Source organism: Synchiropus splendidus, chromosome 4, assembly GCF_027744825.2.
Source record: "Synchiropus splendidus isolate RoL2022-P1 chromosome 4, RoL_Sspl_1.0, whole genome shotgun sequence".
Lineage (NCBI taxonomy): Eukaryota > Metazoa > Chordata > Actinopteri > Syngnathiformes > Callionymidae > Synchiropus > Synchiropus splendidus.
Window position 1 is genome coordinate 30,347,141 of NC_071337.1, and position 21,615 is coordinate 30,368,755.

Genomic DNA, 21,615 nt, shown 5'->3' on the forward strand with positions numbered 1-21,615 from the left:
CTCCCAAGAGACGCTTGCTCAGTAAGCAATTTATGTTCTCATCAAAGCTTCTTTTTCAGAGCCTGAAGGCAGCTCTTAATTGTTCAACGTGATATCTGCTCCCTCCCCTCCTCTTTCAGTTCTTTCACCGTTTCCTCTCCCTCCCACCCATCCCTCCCTCCAGCTATTAGGAATTGGATTTGGAGCAGAACGATCTATTTAGTGTCTGTCCTCCATCTCCTTCCTTCTCTCTCGCTCGCCCGTCAGCTTCCACACCTCCTCTCCGCAGGATTCACTCATCAAGCTGCAGACTTAATCTGTCTATTTTTACCTGGAGGGATGAGAGGAAGGGGTGAGGTAATGCTTTGCCTGTCTGTCAGGTGACCACTGATGTGTGCAGTCGCTTCAGGAGAGAAGCCCAGGCCACTGGCGCACCCTTGTGGCCTCCGAGAGTCAATGAAATGCCAAGAACCAAAGAGGTGTCAGGGAATATTTATGATCATTTAAGTCATTGGAAGCATGAACGTACAACTGACCCTCGTGGAGATTACATCAGATCAAACAAGTCCAACTGCTCTGACGGCGGATATGTAGAGGAATAGCCTCATCTAGAGGACAAAAAGGTAAATGGCACGTGAACTCAGTGCCCTGTTTCACCCATGAGAATCTGTCTGAACACTTCCATCTGAGGTTACACCCCGGCTGCCAGTAAAAACGCGATTTCAAAACAGGTTTTAGTGAAATATCTACTTTATTTCTGGAAAGTTGGTTCAAACGTACACTTCCATCCAAAATAAAAATTTTACTATCATTCAATTTGAAGCACATTTAAATAATCAATCAATAAATCAGTATATTCGTTTTTTCTGAATTAAGTTAAAAGTCTGACACATTTCAATAATAATAAACAGACATTGTTCATAAATAGCTGTTTTAAGTGTGTACATATTTTACATATACCAACGACATACAAAGTGAGGAACGTTCTACGATGTGTGAGAGCCATCATTCCGCACTTCTTCTCATCATTCGATTCAAGAGGTGACTTACACTTTGGTTGAGGAGATAAAGCAGCAAGAGAGCTTTAGGTTTGTTTACCTGAGACATTGGGGACAATAATGTTCGTATTCTACCTCAATAAATATTTGAACATTTACAAAAACAAACAAGATTTCACAGTGTTAAAAACCTTTCCCTCAAGTATATAGGTCACTCATCCTTGTCCTTGTCTCGACTGTGTCCGTTAAAGTCTGTGGAATGACCCAGGCAGGACTTCCGTGGGTGATTTTTAAAGTCAAGAACATGCTGGACAAATTCTGGATGTCTCTGTAGGAAGCTGGCAAAGTCATCTGGAAAACAAGAAGATGAGACCAAATGTGAGGGTTTTGTTTTTTTTTCACTGGAAAGGACTTCTCTACAAAACTGATTTTTTGTTCAGTTTGTTTTGTTTCACTGACGTTTATGGTCACACTAATAGGCTTTATCACTTTGGGACTTTTCACCTGTCACTCTTACCCCTTTAAACACCATCGTTGTAAAATTGGTAACAACACAGCATTTTAACAAGCGAAGCTCCCAAAACAGAGTCGGATTACAACCCTACACGAAGATGACGGACACCGATAACGTTGTCCTAAGCAACATTTGAAGCCGCTGTATCAAAGTGCAGAGTGAATAGAGTTTGAAAACCAACATCCGCTGGAGCATCACAGAGAGCAAAAGAGTGAATTCGTCTGACTCAGATTCTGGCAGGACCATTCACACTGATGAAGATCGTACAATGAGACAGGAAGTGATCAGCCACGACAGTCCACAGCGTGCCTTCATCTTGATCCATTTCAAGCTACAACCTTTTGCAATAGCCATGTCAAGGTGGAATGTTTCATGGAAAAAAAACTGTCATCTAAAGAGGTAACTTCAAATCAAGTAATGACATTAGAGGTAACACTAATCTGTTAAGATGGAATACTAATGATATGCTGATAGTGTCCCATGTATTTGGCACATTGTACATCCATTATGAATCAAACTTCACAGCATTCTCAAGATCCCAGCTGATAATAAATTTTCTCTGCCTGACCATTACAGCTGCTTCTCATCGATGCTTGAATTAGCTTCAAGAGCTTTCGGAAGGCTGAATGCTGGTTTTGTTACTTCATTTAGCAAAGCAGAAATAACTACAAATAAAAAGCAGCATCTTCATATTTGATGAAGAACATCTGGGATGAGAAAAACAAAAAAAAAAAACCTACCATAGGTGATCTTCGGTGAAAGAGGTCGGTGCAGCTTGAGGAACAGGACGTCCAGAGAGACCTCCCGCACCCCGAGCATGACCTCCAGGATGCTGGCCAAGTCTCGCTCCTCCACTTCCCCACTGCTCTCACTCTCGTACATCTAGACATTACAACATGTTAACATCATAGGTGAAAGGTTCATCATGAAAGACCAGCTGTGTTCACCTTGAAGGCCAGTCTGAGAGTCTCCATGGACCTGGAGGGTCTACAGATGGTGGAGAGAGCGATGACATAATGCCGGACATCAATCGAGCCATCACCTGTCTATGTCACGGACCAAAATGCATTTTTGAGAAATTAATTCTTTAATGACTTTTAAAAAAGAAAAAAACGTGCATCACCATTTTTATGATTAAAATTATAAAAGTATATCGTTTCATGATTTCAGTGCTTTTTATCATTACTGCACATCAATATATACCAAAAAAAAGGGGGACGAAGAGGAATGTAGATGACAGCTTCACAGGCAAGATATAATAAAGAAAACGGAATCTATGTTTGTAAACCACAAAGCCGTACAGAGACCCACACAGCCTTCATGCAACCAGCAGCCTGTTTACCTGGTCAAAGAGGCCGTGGACCTGTGACAACAAGTCAGTTGGTGGTAAGCTGAGAAAAGCAGCAAAGTCCGTCACGGTTAACTTCTTCCCCTGAAGCTCTCTGGCGTGACTGGCCAGCTGCTCCAGCACCTGGTCAGAGGTTCTGGACCGCAGCCTGTAGATGAGGGAGCACAGAAGAGCGTGGCCACTTTAGTTAAGCGTAGCTCACATCACTACAACTAATTCTGAGTCCAAACCTCTACCAATCGATGGTGGTGTTTTCACTAACGTGCACGTAACAGCGGCGTAAACACCTTCACTTTCAGCATGAAAGGAGGCTGTAGCACCATCATTAAATCATTAAAACATTCAATAATTAAACATTTATGATATGATATTTGCAATAAGCTCCAGGGACATGTCTTTCACGGAAGTCTGTGCTGCATTGAAGTAAAAACAATTGATTCGCATGCTTTTCACTTTCCAATAGACTGTATCAACTACTGGGTCTCACTCTTGATCTCCCTTGAACCTCGTTCTGTCTACCAATTATTATTTTTACCACTAGATGGTGCTGTTAGTTGCATTATTCAAGAGCCGACGTGCCACACCCCCATGCGACCCGTCAGCAGTGTTCACCTGACCACTCACCCCAACCTGCACACCAGCTGGTTGAACTGCAGCAGGCTGCTCAGATCAAATATGCTCAAAGGTCCATGGGCCAGGCAGATGTCCCGATCCTCCAGAGAGATTTCGATGAGTGGCAGCTCCAAAGCTCTGAAGAAAGAGACATAATACTTTTTAATAATCCAGAGACGGTTTCGCAAGACATTGAACAAACACACTTACTTTGCCATCACCTTCCTGACATTGTTGGCAAACAGACTGGGGTTTTCCTTCTCTGCTTCAGACGGAGTGTAAACAGGCAGGAACTGTCGAGTAAAAAACTGAATATTGTTGTGGCACTTTCTAAAACACCAAATCTGGGTGCAAGTGTGTGAATACCTATGCGTGCTTGCATGCATTATTTTTGTATGCATCAATCTTTGACAAGACACTGATCTTCTGAGGACATTTTACATGATGAGGGCATTTAGGTCAGAGTTTTGGATGAAAATGTCAAAATAACTGGGTTATTATAATTAGGTTTCAGTTTGGTTCAGAGTCCTGGTTAAGGTGAGCCATTTGTTTTGGATGATTAAGTTCAGGATGAGAGTCTGGTGAAAGCGTTATGTCAATAAGAGGTCCACATGAGGACAAAAATACAGGTTTAAAAAACACTCACCTCGATTTCTAAATTGGTATAAACCTGGCACAGAGTCAACCAAAGAATTTTCAACCTGTAGGACACAAATCATGTATACACTTCATAAAAAATGTGAATATCATTTTACATTAATAGCACCGTTTTGTCAATTAAATACTGTTATGTTCTTTAAAGTACATTCTGGTCCTCCTACTGTTCTACTTTAGTTGTTGATCTGTTCAGCTCACATGCAAATGATGCAATTACGACACTGCTACTGCACGGGTGTCAACTTCACCCCTTCCTTATAGACTGTACTGTGTTGACCCTCCATCAACAGGTGACAGCCCAGACTTACTATCCAGTGGATAGAAATATGTCATAGGTCGTAAAACTGCTTTAAAAACCTTAATTTGTCATGCAATAACAAAAAATACTGCGCAGCATTGTGCAGATTGTTATTCAAAGCTCGGGTGCATACTAGTGACGCGCAATTTGTTGTGCATAAGCTTAAACACACCGTTCGACACGGCTCTGTGTAGACACATTCTGTGAATAACCTATTGTTGAAAAATGCATGGAGAGAATGACAGATTATTGAGATCTAACCAGTCAAATCGGAGAACACAGGATGTTGGTGTGTGTGAGTGTGTTCCACTCACCCTCCAGGCCCTTGCCACGTCCATGTAAAAGTGTCCTGTCAAACAAACAAAACAAAAAAACAAAACTAGTCAGACATGTTCAAATTTGCCACATCTTAGCTTCCCTTTATGGTGACAAAACATGGCAACGACTTCTGACTATTGACTTTGCTTTTCTCTTTGAGTTTGACTTTGAGTTCTCCTCTCTGTCTGTGGGTCATACATGCAATGTTTTATTTGTAGTCCAAATAATTGAGTAGTTTTACAAGCAGATAAATAATAAATGACAAGAAAAACCTAGTCAAAACTCATGTCACTATTTATTATTTAAATTTTGAGGAGACTTAGGCTCGGGGTATGTCAGAAAATAGGAAGAAAGAAATCTCTCGCAAGGATGTTTTATTTAACAATCCAGATTTTTGTGTATCCCAGACAATACAAGAACACGTTGAAGTTGGAAATGACACCACAGAATGGAGAAATGTGCAGACAAAAAAAAGGAAAAAATAAAATCACCAGATATTACCAGCAGTTACCGCCCCCACTAAACATGAACATGTCTATTATTATATATTAGATCAGTGGATGGACAATAAACAGTGGTAAGAATCTCAAAAGAGCTAAGTAATGCGAAACCTGTAAGTCAGTGAGTAATGCAAGACCTGATGCCACTCTGTGTGTGTGTGTGTGTGTGTGTGTGTGTGTGTGTGTGTGTGTGTGTGTGTGTGTGTGTGTGTGTGTGTGTGTGTGTGTGTGTGTGTGTGTGTGTGTGCGCACTAGATGACGGTTATGGTGCCGGAAGAAACAACAAAAAAGTTGAAGCCAGTATCTAGGATTATAATGAAAGCATTCATAAAACAATAGTTCCTTAAGATATTCCACTGGGATAAAGGTGAGACAATTAAAAGGAATGGAAACCCCTCAGGTGTGCGCTGGTGAGAGGGCGACTACAAGAGGATGAAATATCACCCAACCCCACAGAACATTACATCATGGCTGGGTGTGAGTTTGGAGCTTGGCAGTTAAACATTGACGAACATCAAAGGAAAAGAAAAAAAAAAAACAAAGAAGGATGGTGTCACGTTAAGGTCTGCCACACAGAAGTGGTTTTCGAAAACAAGGAAGTATAGAATTGGAAGTTGAAAGCTCACCAGTCGGTTTGGGTAGCGCAGAACCACCGGCTGCACTGGGAGACCAGGAATGAAGGCACCTGCCATGAGGGGGACAATAGAGTTTATTCAAAGAAGACTGCTGACAGCAGGGAAATGGATACTCAGGCTTTCTTAAAAGTCAACGTCTTAGAAAGGTGGGAAGAAGGATGAGTGTTGGGGATTGTCTGACATCCAACATGACTTACCTGGCTTAAACTGAATGAGGCCTGACCTGTTGGTGCAGGTCCCCTCTGGGTAGATCATGACCTGGAAGTAATGGAAAGCCAGCATTTCATGAAAGTGAGACTTTTAGACAATGCGAACTCAGCAAGATGAAGGTGGCAGAGAACCCATTGTAATCCATGAAAGGATACGACCCAAAGGAAGTGAATAATTGGTTGTATTGTTTGCGGCTTTCAAAGCAGCAACACTACTATTGTGGAGAGTGTGGCGAGGTTATTTCTCAGCTTTTGAATAGGTGAAGACAAGTGTCTGCTGGTGTTTATAGTGTATTTCTCCTTTCACCCTGTCTATCTAGTACCTGAGGCCACTCGCCTCCAGACCCGGCTCTTCTTTGAATCTCAGTCACCGTCTTTCTCCTGGACTCTGGGTCGGAGCGAAACACCAACACTGGCCTGATGTAGCTGATCAGCGCTAGAGAGAAGGAGAGATAAGGGTAATGATAAACACGTCGCTCGGCAAGTAGATCAGCTGTGTCCACGTGTCCCAGCTGCCACAAAACGCCCTCAATCACCCTTTTATTTGCCACAACTTTTGAATGAATATCCAACACCATAAAAAATCACTGAGATGGTTAAAAAAATGTTAATATAAGAGAAGAAAATTGGTGTCATTTCTTTTCCTCTTGTCCGCCACTGTTTCAAACAATGTTTGCGGACACCCTGAATAATAATAAATTGGAGTTCAATCAACATCTAGAAATGTAGAGCACCTAAAACATGACCAAAAGGATCTTGGGTTACTCAGGAGGTGATGCAGAGCATGACTCACTTCCCCAGAGAGGAACACTCCTACTCTCCAGTTTGGTAACCAACGAGCACATGGTCATGGTGACCGGGATGGCATCGAAGTAGGCAGAGTGCGGTGCCACGGTGATGATGGGAGCTTCTGCAGGTGACGCACGCTGGCCTTTGACCGTGATCCAGTGGAAGCCTCCGCAGAACCACATGGCCCGCATAACAGTCCTCAGACAGAAGTCTATCAACCTGGTGAACACATCAGTACACAGGTGGTCTTTCGGCAGATGCAGTGTGTCGATAAAATCATGTACCAAATCTGTCACTCCAGCATGTTTGAACGCTGGACTTTATGATTTGGAACACACGTGTTTGGTGAAATCATAAAATATTTGTTGAACAATTCGCCACACACAGACCTTCTCCACCAGGTCTGCGGCTCGAGGACTCCCTCGGAGCGCCCCACGGTGGCGACAAAGGCAAAGGGCCAGGCCAACAGCATGAAGAACGCCACCAGAAGCAGGCGAATAGGAAACACGGTCACAGACATCAGGCCAATCTGAAAAGGAAGCTGGAATGTCAGGGGTGCTTTTTTTTTCAGGCTCCGTCACAGCCATAAACATACAGCTCTGACATTCTGTACATTCCTTCCAAGAAGGAAATATGCATTCATGTTTCCAAGTGAAAGACGTCTTCAGCTGGAAACAAAGGAGCACCTTCTTACATGTGAGACACGTGAGATGTCATTTTATTTCCTGTTAGAAATCGAAAACAGGCCACCATGTAAGGATTTAAATCCTTGTATTCCATTTCAACGCAGTGACAAAGGAAGGACTTTTTTTGACCAAAAAACAATGGACAGATGTCAGGATATGAAGTCTGAGTTTGTGAGTTCTTTGAAGTGACATACAGTCTAAGGTAATTAATCTATCAAGGTAGGAAACTGAGGTGAAAAAAGCCCTGCTAAAGGTTGCTTTGTGCATTACATTCCAGGTTATTCTCTTATTTGTACCAATGTTTCTTTATGTTACTAAAATAACTCAATAATTGTCTTCTATTAAATCCCTTTGTGACTTACCAGTCATATGCATAAGACACTCGCTGCCCCCCAAAATTCTAATAAAATGATACATTTCAAAAAGCAGGGTGCAAATAACTGCACTGACTTACTCCAACATAGCATCCACACAAGATCAGAGGTCACAAATGAAATATATCAGGATTGCCTCATCTGCTAACCTGCGGTATGTTCGTGGAGGATTTATGTTCCAAATCTCACCAAAACAACTGAGCAACGGCGATCAAGTAGAAAATTAAAAGACTTGTTTAATAGATAAATATCTGGAGTCTGAACAATCGCGTCCTTTCTCTGCCAGTATAATGAGGAAGATGTGGGGTGTTGATGAAACAGGGACACAGGGTCATGAACTCCAGTGTAAATCTCGACAGTGGCATTTAAGTCACACCCTCCAATCCCATATTTCACTCGTCTCTCGACGACCCCTGCATTTGGAAACAACAGACGACTGCTGTTTCTGATGGGGTTTTTTTTTTTTTTTTCAGAAACGACGGTTTCTGACGATGGCTGAATTAATCAGAAATTATTATTAAAATGTTAAGAACATAAATAAATAAATAATAGGGTCCCTGTGAGTGAAATCAGTACGACTGTGTCTATCAGTTCCACCAGCACAAAGAAAGAAAACCCTGACCACCGGTCCGTAGTTCAGCTACATCATTTGGACATAACTTCAGATGAGGGAACATATTAATATTATATTTTATTAACATTAACATTAATATATTAACCTACCCTATACACTACCCTAACTACTTATTCAGATTTGTATTTGCAGCATATTAGCCAGTAATTATACATTATAAAGGATAGATTAGTGGGCAGCACAGTGGCACTGCTGCCTCTTAACAATCCAGCTCCGGACCTTTCTGGGTGGAGTTTGCATGTTCTCCCCGTGGGTTTTCTCCAGGTACTCCTGTTCCTGCCCAAAGACATGCTCACTCGGTTAATTGAACACTCTAAAATTGCCCGTGTGTGTGTGTGAGTGATGTGTGTGCCCTGCGATGGACTGGCAACCTGTCCAGGGTGCATTCCTGCCTCTTGCCCAATGACTGTTGGGATAGGCTCCAGCCCTCCCCGCAACCCTGAACAGGACAAAGCAGTGGTTCACTGAAGATGCGTGTTTGTATTGATGAGTGTCTTGTTAAGACAGTGTAGATTTTACCCTGGAATAGGTCACTCTAAACAATGGCATAATAACTATGTGTTAACCATAAATAAACAGGTAAGTCGTTTATTAAAATGTAATATTTATTCCTCAATCCAAAGTGTTACCAAATATTCACACATGAACCAGTTGAACTTCAGACCAAACACTGACCGAAACAAGTTGCTCCAATCATCAGCATCACCCACAGTGACTTGCACTTTATTTAGTGTAGTTTACTTTAGCTTACGCTGGTTATATCCTTGTTCACATCCCATCTGCTGCCACTCACCTCTCTCCACCATACTGCCTTCACATTATTATTATGCATACAATGTACAAGTGGGCAAACTATGTCATCTAAAATTGTTATCAACAAGCAATATCAATTATTTACACAAAGTTGAATGGTAACAAATGTGGGGAGAGAGTGAATGAGTCGGAGCTAATATGGACACAGAGAGAGACAACAAATAGCACAATCCTGTTTCAATCCTCTTCATACAACAATAAACAGACAGCTGTCATATGGGACTGAAGAGGAGCAGAATCAAGGTAACATAAAATGAAATGTTAAATAGATTTGGAATTGAAAAAAAAAAGAGAGAGACGTTTATGGATATGTTTTGTCTTACGTAAAAAGTAGCAAATATGTTCGTCCAATGCGTGTGTTTGTGAATGTGTGAGCACATCTTATGAAGTGAGCAAACAAAAACCTATGTTATGTGTGAGCACAATGAAAGATGCACCCTTTGGGGTGAAGAGAGGGCATTAGGATTCCTTGCTGAGAAACAGAAGCAAAACCCTGCGCAGGTCCAGCCCCTCTTCGGTTACCCCCCGACACTCTGTAGCAAACGGTACTCTCTGATGCTGGAACAATCTCCTCCCCCCACTCTTTTTATCACCCTCCCAGTTCTCGCTGATTTGTTATTGTGCATAATGAGGGACATATCAGCCAGCATCCACATATACGTCCATGAATTTTGCAGCGGCATTTCAATGATGTTGGAATGAATTTGGTTAAACCAAAATTGCCTAGGAATCTACAGTTACAACGACTGAGCATTTGTTAAGGAGCGTTCTGAGAGAGGATACATGTGTGTCCCAATAATGGCCCGGGGCGTGTGCTGACAAACTTTTGGCTCTCCAGAGCCCGAGCACCCAGCAGGATCTACTCCAGTGGTCTCACAGCAGCCGTCTCCAGTCCCAGAAGAGCTTCTGCGCTCCACGTTCACCCATCAATCTCTCACTAGTGTCTAATTGATCTAGTGCGCCTTCATTCGTCTGGCAGCTGTCCTGGCACTCTTTTCCTCTTACTATGCATTGACGTGGATTTTGCGCTCACCCTGGGGAACCGTAACTAAGCCACCCCCTTCATCTACCATGCCCTTTTCCTTTCTCACTCCTTCCTTCCAGCAGAGCCCAGGTGCACGCTACAGGGCTTGTATTAATAAATAATGCTGATGATTTACAATGCCCCCTCCGCCTTTGCTGCAGCCCAACACCCTAGTCTGATGCTACCAGCAGATGCACCAGGGAGCTCATGCTGACACGTTGTCAGGATGTGGAGCAGGTCCAGGCAGGTTGGAGGAGCTATTCCAGTTTAATTACAAGGCATAACTGCTGCTGCGCTTCCTCTATCGAGATGCTGCTGTCCAGGCCGCTGCCTGTCTGTGACGGAGATGGACAAACACTAAATAAATGAAGTACCACCATAGTTCTCAAGCACAGTGATTACAGGCAGCCGTCCCCCTTGGCATGTTTCAAGGAATAAAAAGAAAGGAACCATGGAGAGTGAATGTGATGGTACAACAACTGACAACTATTAACCCTTTCTGCTGGGGTCAGCAACGCAAGTCCACACAACAAACAGTGACACAGTGCATGTCCAGTTACCTCACCAAAGCCTTCGATGCCCAAGACTCAACCTAGTGAAAGAAGCTGCTTTAGAATACTGACAAGATCAAGCTTGCAATTTTTTTTTTTTTTTTTATGTAAAAGCAATCTTCTCTACCACTGTGACGGTTTGAAACTCATTTCCCCTCCTGCTCTGTCATGAGCAGTGTTGGGCAAGTTAATTTAAGTTAGTAACTTAGTTACAGTTACTAGTTACCTCATTCAAAAGTAACTTTGTTACTTCAAGTTACTCAGTAAGTAACTAGTAAGTAGCAAAAGTAACCTTTTTAAAAGTTATACATTATAGCGTAGCTCAAACATAATCATATTAGAACAGACACGGTCATCTGGCTCGGGGACGAGCAACATTGGGACAGAATCTGCCCCATTATCCTTGTTTGTGTGGCCTGCTAAACTAGACAGCCAGGTTATAAAGGCTATCTATCATCTATAAGCCCTAACCCACTTCAAGTAGCTACCTATTACAAAGTTACCACTTAGTCACCTAAAGGCGCAATGGAATGGTGTGAGTGCAAGTGAATGAATAACAATATAGAAACTTTTGATGGGCATATTTATTGTAATCATTTAGATTAGAAACTATACTTTTAGCAGTGCAAAAAAAAAAACTCAACTCTTTTACAGAACACTCCACAGCTGCAATAGGTAGCATGTCTTCTACAACACACCTCTCTGCTACTAGTGTGTTCAACTGCTTCTGACATAAAGGCTGTGCAACAGGCGCTCCCCAGTAAAGCTTCTACTGTTTGGCTGCAGTGGCTTCTCCTGTGAACCTTAGAAGCATCTGCTCTTTTTCCACGAACTTGGACGACACGTGCACTTTCTGAAGATGTTTTGCCAGATTGGAATTGCTCATTTTGGACCTTTTTTTCACAAGCGCTGCGCTGCACTGCATCAGATGACTAAGCGAAAGCTTTTGATGCGTACTATGGACACTGCTTTTTAAACTTTTTAAAGAGTTGAAAGTGAGAGTGAATGTGAAGTAACGAGTAACAAGCATGTTTAAATCACAGTAATGATAAATGTGTTATAATATATCTACAGTAGTGCCTCGGTTTTCGAACGTCTCGGAATTCGAACCAAAATTTCGAGATTTTTTTGCTTTCAGATTTCGAACACCCCCGAAAAAACATAACATGCGCAGACCGATTAGCTGACCCACGACGCGCTTTGTTATTGTGTATAACGCAGCCTCTGTATGGAGACGTGTCCCGTTAGCTACATCTACTGAGTGTTTTTTCTTCATATTGAGGGGTAAAACCTTTCCTGTCTCCACACTGGACCGTGCTAGAGTGTCACAGGGGAGGTGCTCGCTCTCCACACCTCCGAGGCTGGAACACGCACTCCAGGGTTTGATGTCCTGTTGTGGGCTGGAGCTCAGACAGGGATGAGGCGAGACTCGGACAGAGCCTTACTTGGTTTATGACTTTGTCACAGCCAAACTGCACAGAAGCACACATTCAGAGCTGGACACGCACCGGGCACCTCAAGACACACACATAGACGAACACATACAAAAGCCTATTTCAAGGCTTGGAACGGATTATTTCTCTTTCCATTAATTGTAATGGGGAAAATTGATTCAGATTTCAAACAATTTGCTTCTCAAACGGCCGTCCGTACCACTGTATAATATATCTATATTTTTATAGCGTCACGAAAATATAGGGTGAGCAGCTTTCAATGTAAAACACAATTAGTACTGACATTTGAGGAGTTGCCGATACACAGTACAGACACGAGTAATTAATAATACCATAACAGCCATTTTAAACTGTGCCCTCTCTCTTCAACTTTCACCAGGCTTATTTGAAATCAAGACTCCACGTGCACTCTGAGAGCACAAGTGGTTCAAGCATTTTTAGTCATTTTCTGTGTGTTCCTTTTGAGGAAAAGCCACTTGTTTGATTATAGAATATCTGTACTTGCGCATTCTTTCTATGTCTATGTCTATGAGACTATGGAGACTCGTTTCTGTGTTGAATGATCAATATTCGCTGATTCTCATGCCTTTGTGGACCCGCAGCTTGGCATTCACGGGCACCATATTTGATTTCGGTGAAATCCCATAGTTATCCACATTTCGTGAGTCACAATTTTGATTGGTTGATGTGGCATGGTGGGACGCGGGGAGGCGTCAGACACCACCTCGAGAACATCCACCTTCACTCTGAGCATGGCTAGAAGCTGGATCTTTCTCCAAAAAAAAAGTAAAAACTTTATGTCAGTCAAAATCTCAAATCGACAAATGCTTATCAAAACTTGGTGGTCGGCAATGAGCCAGAAAATTGCCGTCATCACACCATGAATACGTGCATTTGATTTTGAACTCCTACCTCACGATTCACACACATATTTGTTTTTTAGTGCTTCAACATGTGCACACTGGTTTTAGATTAGCAGCAGACACACACACACACACGAGCTGAAGAGAACATATAAACGGCCAAATGGCTCTAGGTGAGACGTGAAATTGGACACCATTTATGAGGGAGCAGCAACCAAGCACTGCCCCAGCCACACCATTCACCTCCATCAACATTCAAGTTGAGTCTATATTTTAAAAGATAAAATATTTAGGCCAAACATCTCTTACAAATACTACTACTCTAGGGCTTCTCTTGACACATATAGATAGTCAAAGCATGTGGTTAGACCATCAGTCTTCAAGTTTGGAATTTCCTCTTATGCAATGTCACATGGCAGTTAGCAACCCTCACGCGGAGACTGACATACAGAAGAATGTCACGGGGTATAAAGCCTCGACATGTTTGCAGCTTTTATATTGTTGGTGATATCATTATCATATTCCTCTGCCTTTGGTCTTCTATCAATGGGCATCATGATGTAGTCACCAGAGCTACCATTCACATATGCCTCCCCTTCTAAATTGAGCTGGGCTCATCAGTTCTATTTGCACTATCTGACAAGAACTGATCCCATTAGTAAAAAGTAAATGAATGTCCATCATCCGTTTAACAGTTCGTCCCGAAAATTGCAAAATGCGCTTGCAACATGTGTCCATCTGAGGCCTCTTTAATCTGCGTTCCTCTGCAGCGGCTACACCCACTTCTCTCTCCTGACAACTCCACAAACAGCGTAGTGTGAAGCAGCTCACCCAAATCTCAGATTCAGGATCTCACTTGGCCAAGGGAGGAAGTAAAACTAGTCATAGTCTGGAATGAGTTTCAGCTTGCAAAAATCAGTGAGTGCCCTCACAAGGACAGAGGGCTAGACTTGCGTGATCTATTACGGAACACTCAACCGGAGAATCTCACAAGTCAGCCTACGACTTACTTACGAAAACGCTGTCAGGTGTAGCTAAAGTATATTATGTTTGAATAGACAAACACGAATAGCCCTCTTTGTGTGTCCAGGGACAGTATGTGTTGGTTGACTGCATGACTCAATGGAAAAACACACCGCAACAGAAAGCTTACAGTCAGTGAGAAGTGAGCACGAGACACTGTTGAGGAAGCACTTGCTGCTTCAGACCTAAGCAATCATCAGGAGCAGGGCTTATTTCATCTTATTCACATCATATTCCAGGAAAAGCCAAAATAAAAAAGGAGAAAATGACCATTCAGGAGACGTTATTCAAGTTGATTGCCTGAAACTTGAACTCTGCCCAACTCTCCCCCTGGTCCCAACAAGAATTTCCAAGGAATGATCTATTATTATCATTATGAGGGATGCTCCGATCGACTGGTCACCAATTATGATCGGCCAGTATCAGCGTGATCAGTGAATGCAGATCACTACCCGACATCGTAGTCACAACAACTGATCACGTGTGACAGCCTGCGCTCGGTAAAGCCCTGCTGGTTGTGATGCGTCCGCTCCACCACACTCGCTGCTCACTCGGCAACAGCATGTCTGGTGTGGCGGTTCTTTCAATCTGTCATTTAAAGTTTGTGTCATGCAGTGCATGCACAGGGAAATGGTGGGCAGGGACTCGAGTTAAAATTAAATACGCTATTTAAAGCACCAGCACTTGACAGCATGGAGAGTTTTTTGGGCTCATGAAAGTAAGACCACTGGTTTCTCAGCGGCAGGCTGTTAGCGCAGCTACCGCTTAGCAACACTCGCCGGTCCGAGCGTGACATTCGGACCGGTAAGCAAATTGCCCAAGAAATAATATTTATTTATTTATATTAATTCCACGGAGCTAGATGACCAGCCTTTCTCAGGTGTCATTTAAGCGCAGACGGAAATGACCGGATCAGTCGACGTTTTGGAGTGCAGCGTTGGTTAACCACCTGAATCTGAGACTTTGGAAAATGTCTGGAGTGGAAACTTTCATAAATGCAGTGCTCTCTGTCTTGGAGTCCCGCTACAAGCAGCCAGTATGTCATGGACCTAGCAAAGTTTCAAAAGATTCACCAAACAGCAACGTCTCACATTGAATGATATGTTTTTCAGTTATCCTTTTAACAGAATAGTTGCTGCATTCTGCAAGGTTTTTCTATTTTTTTGCCTCCTCGAAGAAGTAACTAAGAAAATGTGTCTGAATTAAAATGATTTAATGGTTCATGTTTTCACATTATATACACATAAGGACTCATCATTATGATTACAAATTCATTGTCAATCCATCTGATCAATATCAGCGATCGGCAACAAAAATCCTGATCGGAACACTAAATTACTTGTCGGTGCTCCATATCGGCACATTAGCATAATTATAGTGAGAGTTACTACATTATGCAGGTCTAGGGCAAGTACAAGCACATGGACTCGTTGACACGGTAATACTTTTAAAAGTCAAACATTGCTGAAAAACAGAAGGCAACATCAAACAAGCAAACTTTCCAGAAATATTTTGTATTAGTATTATTAATATTATTTCCCGCCCGCTAGCTTCCATTGTGATTTATGTAGTAATGTTGTGACTGAATGTTGTTGTGCTGTGGCATTTCAATTTGTTTTTGCAGATGTGTTGTGAGTTAATGTTGTCGTGTTTTGCCGTTTGCATTTGTTGCAGTGTTATGCATACTCGGCCACCATAGTTTTGCATTCCGAATTACAATTGTTTCACACAGATTAACTGGTATATGGAACTCACATTAATGAACAGTAGGTTACTGATAAAAATCCAGGGCTCTTTTGTGCGAATGTTTTACGATAACATTAAAACTTAAAACTAGATTGAATTAGGTTACTTTTTTTTTTTTGCCAGAACTCCGTTGTGCAGTCTCTCACAGCAGCTGTAATGTGCATGGAGCATTTTTTAATCCAATACATTATCTCAAAGGAGAAGTTCACTAAATTTACAAACAAAATATCATTACACAGACCAAAAATATGGACGACCACGTCTTCCGTGAATATTTCCATTTTGTTCCGAAATGTCTAAATAGGAGTGGGCGATATGGCAGAAATATCACCTCAGGATTTTTAAGTATAAAATCCCTATTTCGATTTTGTCACTATCTAACAAGTACTTATGACACTAATGTTCAAGTTTCTGCTCACTGCAGCCAAGCCACTTATGCATGTTAAACAGTCCTGAAAGAATTATAAACAATAAACATGGAAGTAAAATATTAGCGAAGACATGACTGTTTGCTTTTTTCAACAGTCATTTGAACAAGATTTAAGAGCACCAAAACATTTAATAGCAGTGATGCACCGATGGCAGCTTTCTGGTCCGTCACCAGTTTTTGAAATGCCTGACCTGCCGTCACCGATTTTTGACGATAATTTTTATTTATTTATTTTATAACTGACAGGATACACTTTCAATTTGAAACTTGTTTTATTGAAAAACAATATCCGGGAATACTGCAGTATTTTGCTTTTAAAATGGGAAACTACATGACGATAGTCGGAGCTGGCCAAGCTAAATACTTGACAGCACGGTCAACAAAGACACATGTGACACATGGGTCGGAAAGTCAAAAACATTTCCGCTTGTGTTGAACCACTCCTGTTCAGTCACCAACCGACCGGGCAGTGAGCCAGGGAGTCAGTGCAGTCACTGCTGAAAGTGGAAGATTATGTTGCTATACATTTCTTGGCGCTTCAAAAATGGGGTGACTCTTCACCACCAAAGCCAAATGTTGCCTTTCTGTCACTACTTGGCTCAATATATTCGGCCACCAAAAGTTTGGTGCATCCCTAATTTGTCGAATAAACAGACAACACAGCAGAACACTAAAAAAGTGTCCCGAGGCTGCAGATGTGGCTGTATTGACTGTGGTCCCACCACAACGAATTTCTTTCTAACTTATTTAATGACATATTGCAATCCTCTACAAATGTGTACTAACTCCACACTGACACGTGTGCTCCCTCCAGTCCATGAACACATGGGTTTTTGTGTGGTGAAGTTTGGTTGTGGGGCGTGTATATTTTGGTTGGCAGCACATCTGCCTGTTCTTTATTGGAGAACCTGTTTCAACTTTAAAAACTGGTTCTTGCATTGCTGCAAAATGTTTGCAGGAGCATGCAGCAGATGGATGTGAAAGATGAGATCAGTAGAATTTTTGCAGATAAGGAATCGGACGATTCTGTATTATTAAGGATATTGGCTGATCGATTGGTGTTGTCTCCTTTAATTGAACAATTTTGAACACATCATTGTTAAGTCATTGTTGAGCCTGATTATCAAACATGCAGCAAACAAACCTATTACTGTTCTGTTTTCTTCTGAAGAGTTTTTATCTAACTATACTTTTCCTATCAGTTTCCCGATAAATCTTGAACAAACATTACCTCAGCTTGCTTCGTAGCAGTAATAATTATTTTGTGTGTTCACATTTTGAAGCGCATTTATTTAGTTCCGCATTTAGCTTTAAGCTAGTGTCAGTGAAGGTTTGAATTGAGACATCAATTGTTGTCTCTACATTACAGCTGAGTCGGCATCGCGGCTCAGAGAAGGAACACTCCCATCATTCTGTCGTGATGGTATTTGGTTTAAAAACAACTAAAGTTGTGCTTGTGACCAGCATGTCTGTTACAACTGTGAGTGTGTTAAGGGGCAACACACAGAAGGATAATCAGGCCGTTTAATTTAGCTTCTTCTATTAATGGATGGCAAACCCCAAACTCTTATAGGAATATCCTTTATTTCTGGGGTTTGTCCTGATAATCAACTCTGAAAACAGTCGGGGTGGGCAAGTGTAAATTAAATAAAGCATTTTCACTATTCACAAGCAAAATCAATGAGAGAATGAGCAAAAAGGGGGCGTTTTCAGGAAATCAATAACAATAAAAACACTCCTTTTTAATCATGGGAAGGAAATTTCAGTCCAATCTGCAGCTGTCCTCACCCAGTCTGTTCCTGCAGATATCTGGGCAACATCAGCAAAGTTTAGTTTGCAAACAGCAGATATAGTTCTGTCATTTAGCTATAATGACCTTTCTTATGGGATCTTTGTCTTAAAATATAACAAAACCACCATCATCCAGTGCACTTCCATGACGCGTCATATCGTACACCCCTGCTTGTAAGTTTGCTTGGATTCAACCTGGTGAGCTTCCACAGGGTCGACTGGACTCTGGGATCCCTTTGGTTAACCAAGTGGAATAAAGTGGTCTCCGAATGTCGCCTTGTTAGCTGTTTGCACAGTGTTCCCATTAACAGCTGACGTACCTGAAAGACTCAAGAGGTCACAGCAGCACGCCTCTTCACTCTGGCTTAATAATTCAGTTTGCTCTACAATGCGTATAATGCGAGCTATTGCTTTGCTCCCAATTTCCAAATCGAATGGGCCACAGTATGTTAGGAGATCCACAGACTGATTTCCCACCTGAACAATACTCTTTACTGCAGCATGAAGCAGTTCGGCTGCGGAGAGCAAAAATAGAACAGTGTTTATATCGGACAGACCTCCCGTTTAGAAATGCACTTAGTGGAAATTGACTGATCGACTACCATTGATTCTTCAAAAAAAAATGAATCCATGGGTCATTTTGACAATGCAGGCAGGAGGACAGTGTTCCACACGTTTTAAGCGCACTTGCAAGCACACAATGTCATAGTAACAACTTCCTCCTGTCGACCTTGAAGCAACCACACAACTTTTTGCCCAGCGCTTCAGCTAAAATAATTTGAGTTTCCTTCCCAAACAATGTTCCTTGTACCTGACCGTGGCTTACCTTCCACACATATCCCTCATTTTCCACATCTTAATCAGAGTGAGAACACCGTAGACCGACATTATCATTCCCTTTCATCTATTTATATCCATTTCCACTTTTGTACAGTGCATCTCCCTTCTTCTGGAGAACCTTTGATTATCATCTGCAGGTCTCTGAGGAGCTCCTCGCGACAGATCACATGCGAGGACGGTTACCTTTACTAGCCATTTTAAGCTGTTCTTGGACACATTTCATCGGGGTCACATGGGAAGTTTGTGTTGACATAATAATTTAAAAAGAGTAAAAGCTGCGTAACGATGAAGAGCTTTACTCAACCATAACCACGAGTGCAGGAAAAGTTTTAAGAGAATCATCCATCATTCGCTGAATCACAATTTCTTCCATGAAGAACCACAACGGTAAACAATATGAGGTACTACTTTTTTAAAAACTAGCTACGTTTTTCATATAATGGAGTGGCTCACCTGTAAAACGTGCTTTTCGTTTGATTGTTTCCCCCACAACATTAGAGGTGGCAATGAACAGGTGCTCATGTGAAACGCGTGACACGTGAAGGAGCATCAAAACACGACCCGTGCGATGACGAAAAAAACTTACCTTGATTTTGTCCGACGCGGTCAGCTGAGGCGCATGTATGAAGGGGTTCCGCCATATCCGGGAGGGTCGACTGCCTGAAGAGTTCATGGTAGTGACCGCAGGATTCCCTTGTTATTGACAGCGGTTGAATGGACGGTCTGGAGTCCGGCTCGTCAGTCGGCGGCTTCACTCTTTCCGGAGACTGTGTAGTTTACAAGTTTGAGACACGACACAAAAGAACATCCGGATACAAAGTAAAAGCCAAGAAATACAATGACGCGTTTTTCAAGAATGGCCGTGTCATTTTTCCATGTATTATTTTTTTTTACATTTGATTATGTAATTCTATTACTGCTATAATTGGTCTGAAAACTAAACATTAATTGACAGTGTCTAACATAATCGATGCTTGTACTTTAATTTTGAAAGACGGAAGTATTTTTCCCCATTTAGGTGGAGCCACAGCAAATCAGTCTCACCTCCACGGTGATCTATCTTGATCATTCCCCCGAGTACTTTGTCACATCCTCGAACCTCTGTGGTTTTCCTCCGTTTACTTGTAATTCTAACATGTCTCTCCTCCAAACCTAACTTTCTCACCCAATTTATCTGCGCGAGCTGTTCCTCTGTATATAAAATAGGGATGAGTTCGTGTTTGTTGTTTAAACAGCGTCGCGGGCGTGTAACATCCTGGTTTAAATACCACAAAATTCCTTGACATATGCAAATGAAACGAACTGTCGAAGTGTTGTGACATCAATTTTAGGAGCCCGTGGTTACTCCAGGTGTGTCTGGTTTTTCTGGTTCAAGATCAAACAGCACAGCGCCGTGTTTCTTTGGAAGAGGACAGTGCATTCAAGCACAATACAGATGTTTGCAAAGCCAGAGCTCACAGATCAGCGCTCAAGCAAGCACGCTTAAAATAAATAGGGAGGAATAATGGGGAGTTTCAGAAAAGACGGTGAATCATTGCAAATACAACAAACGCAAAGAGTTAATTTAATTAATTGCTGACCCGATTCATGATTTATTCATACGAATAAATTATTTCACCGTTATTTACACTAAAACGTCCAACACAACGACTTCAATTTTCAGAGATTAAAAGTGAAATAATCCTGTAAAGCGTCAATTAATTAAAATGTAAATGCAAAATAATCGAGCTTTGAGTTCCAGTTTCTACAACTGACAAATCTGGCGGTTGATTTTCAAGAATAAAATGCGCTCAATTTAAATATTTGGCTGATCGTGCGTTAAATCAGAATTCTTTGGCGCCACCATGTGGACATAAGTGGAATATCATGTACAATGAACCTACGAAACACAAACACACCAGAAAAATAAACTTCTTAGCAAAAAGATAATTAGACTAAAGGGTAACACAGTGACCAAAAATGTTCAGTATTTGGTATTTCAATTTTCTTTGTATGGTTATTTGTGTGTTTCATGGGGTCACTAGTGCAACATTTCACTCCCATATAGAAGAAATTGATCATATAAGTTTGTCATGTCATTATGTAAAACATTTATTTATGCCTTGAAAATTATGATTAAATCATTAAAATGCATGATTCATGCAAGCTCTGGTTATTATTGTAGCCGTTATTACTGTTTGTATTATATTTTGAATAAATGAATGAATAAATAAAACAGTTTTGCCAAGCCTACAATCCAATAGCCTTAGTACTTGACAAAGAGTATTTACGCTGGATTTTCACAGAAAAAAAGCAGGTTCATGTTACTTTCTTGGTAGTCAAGATACAATATTTTATTCACACTATTAGAACCTTTCTTTAACTACTGTTTAGTAAGGAAAGAGCACTCACGACAACCATGAAGTACTGTGTTTAAAACTTGGATTACTACATCACAATAACATGAATCAAGCATAATTCAACAAGTTTAATATCCAACGACCTTCACTAAAACTGGAGTTACACATCTAGGTAACCACTATTTCAGTG

The 21,615-nt window shown here is 41.5% G+C and overlaps 1 protein-coding gene across 1 annotated transcript; it reads right to left on the minus strand.

The window, feature by feature from the left end:
* Positions 1-711: 711 nt before the first annotated feature.
* lpcat1 (lysophosphatidylcholine acyltransferase 1) lies at positions 712-20,173 on the minus strand. The gene is made up of 15 exons (XM_053862487.1): positions 20,131-20,173; positions 19,673-19,853; positions 7,247-7,386; positions 6,862-7,076; positions 6,392-6,504; positions 6,057-6,117; positions 5,851-5,909; positions 4,721-4,755; positions 4,098-4,152; positions 3,662-3,744; positions 3,464-3,589; positions 2,834-2,987; positions 2,439-2,537; positions 2,232-2,373; positions 712-1,328 (listed from the first exon to the last, which is right to left on the minus strand). The coding sequence occupies exons 2-15, from the start codon at positions 19,757-19,759 to the stop codon at positions 1,189-1,191; spliced, it is 1,509 nt and encodes a 502-aa protein (XP_053718462.1). The 5' UTR covers positions 19,760-19,853; positions 20,131-20,173; the 3' UTR covers positions 712-1,188.
* Positions 20,174-21,615: the final 1,442 nt, after the last annotated feature.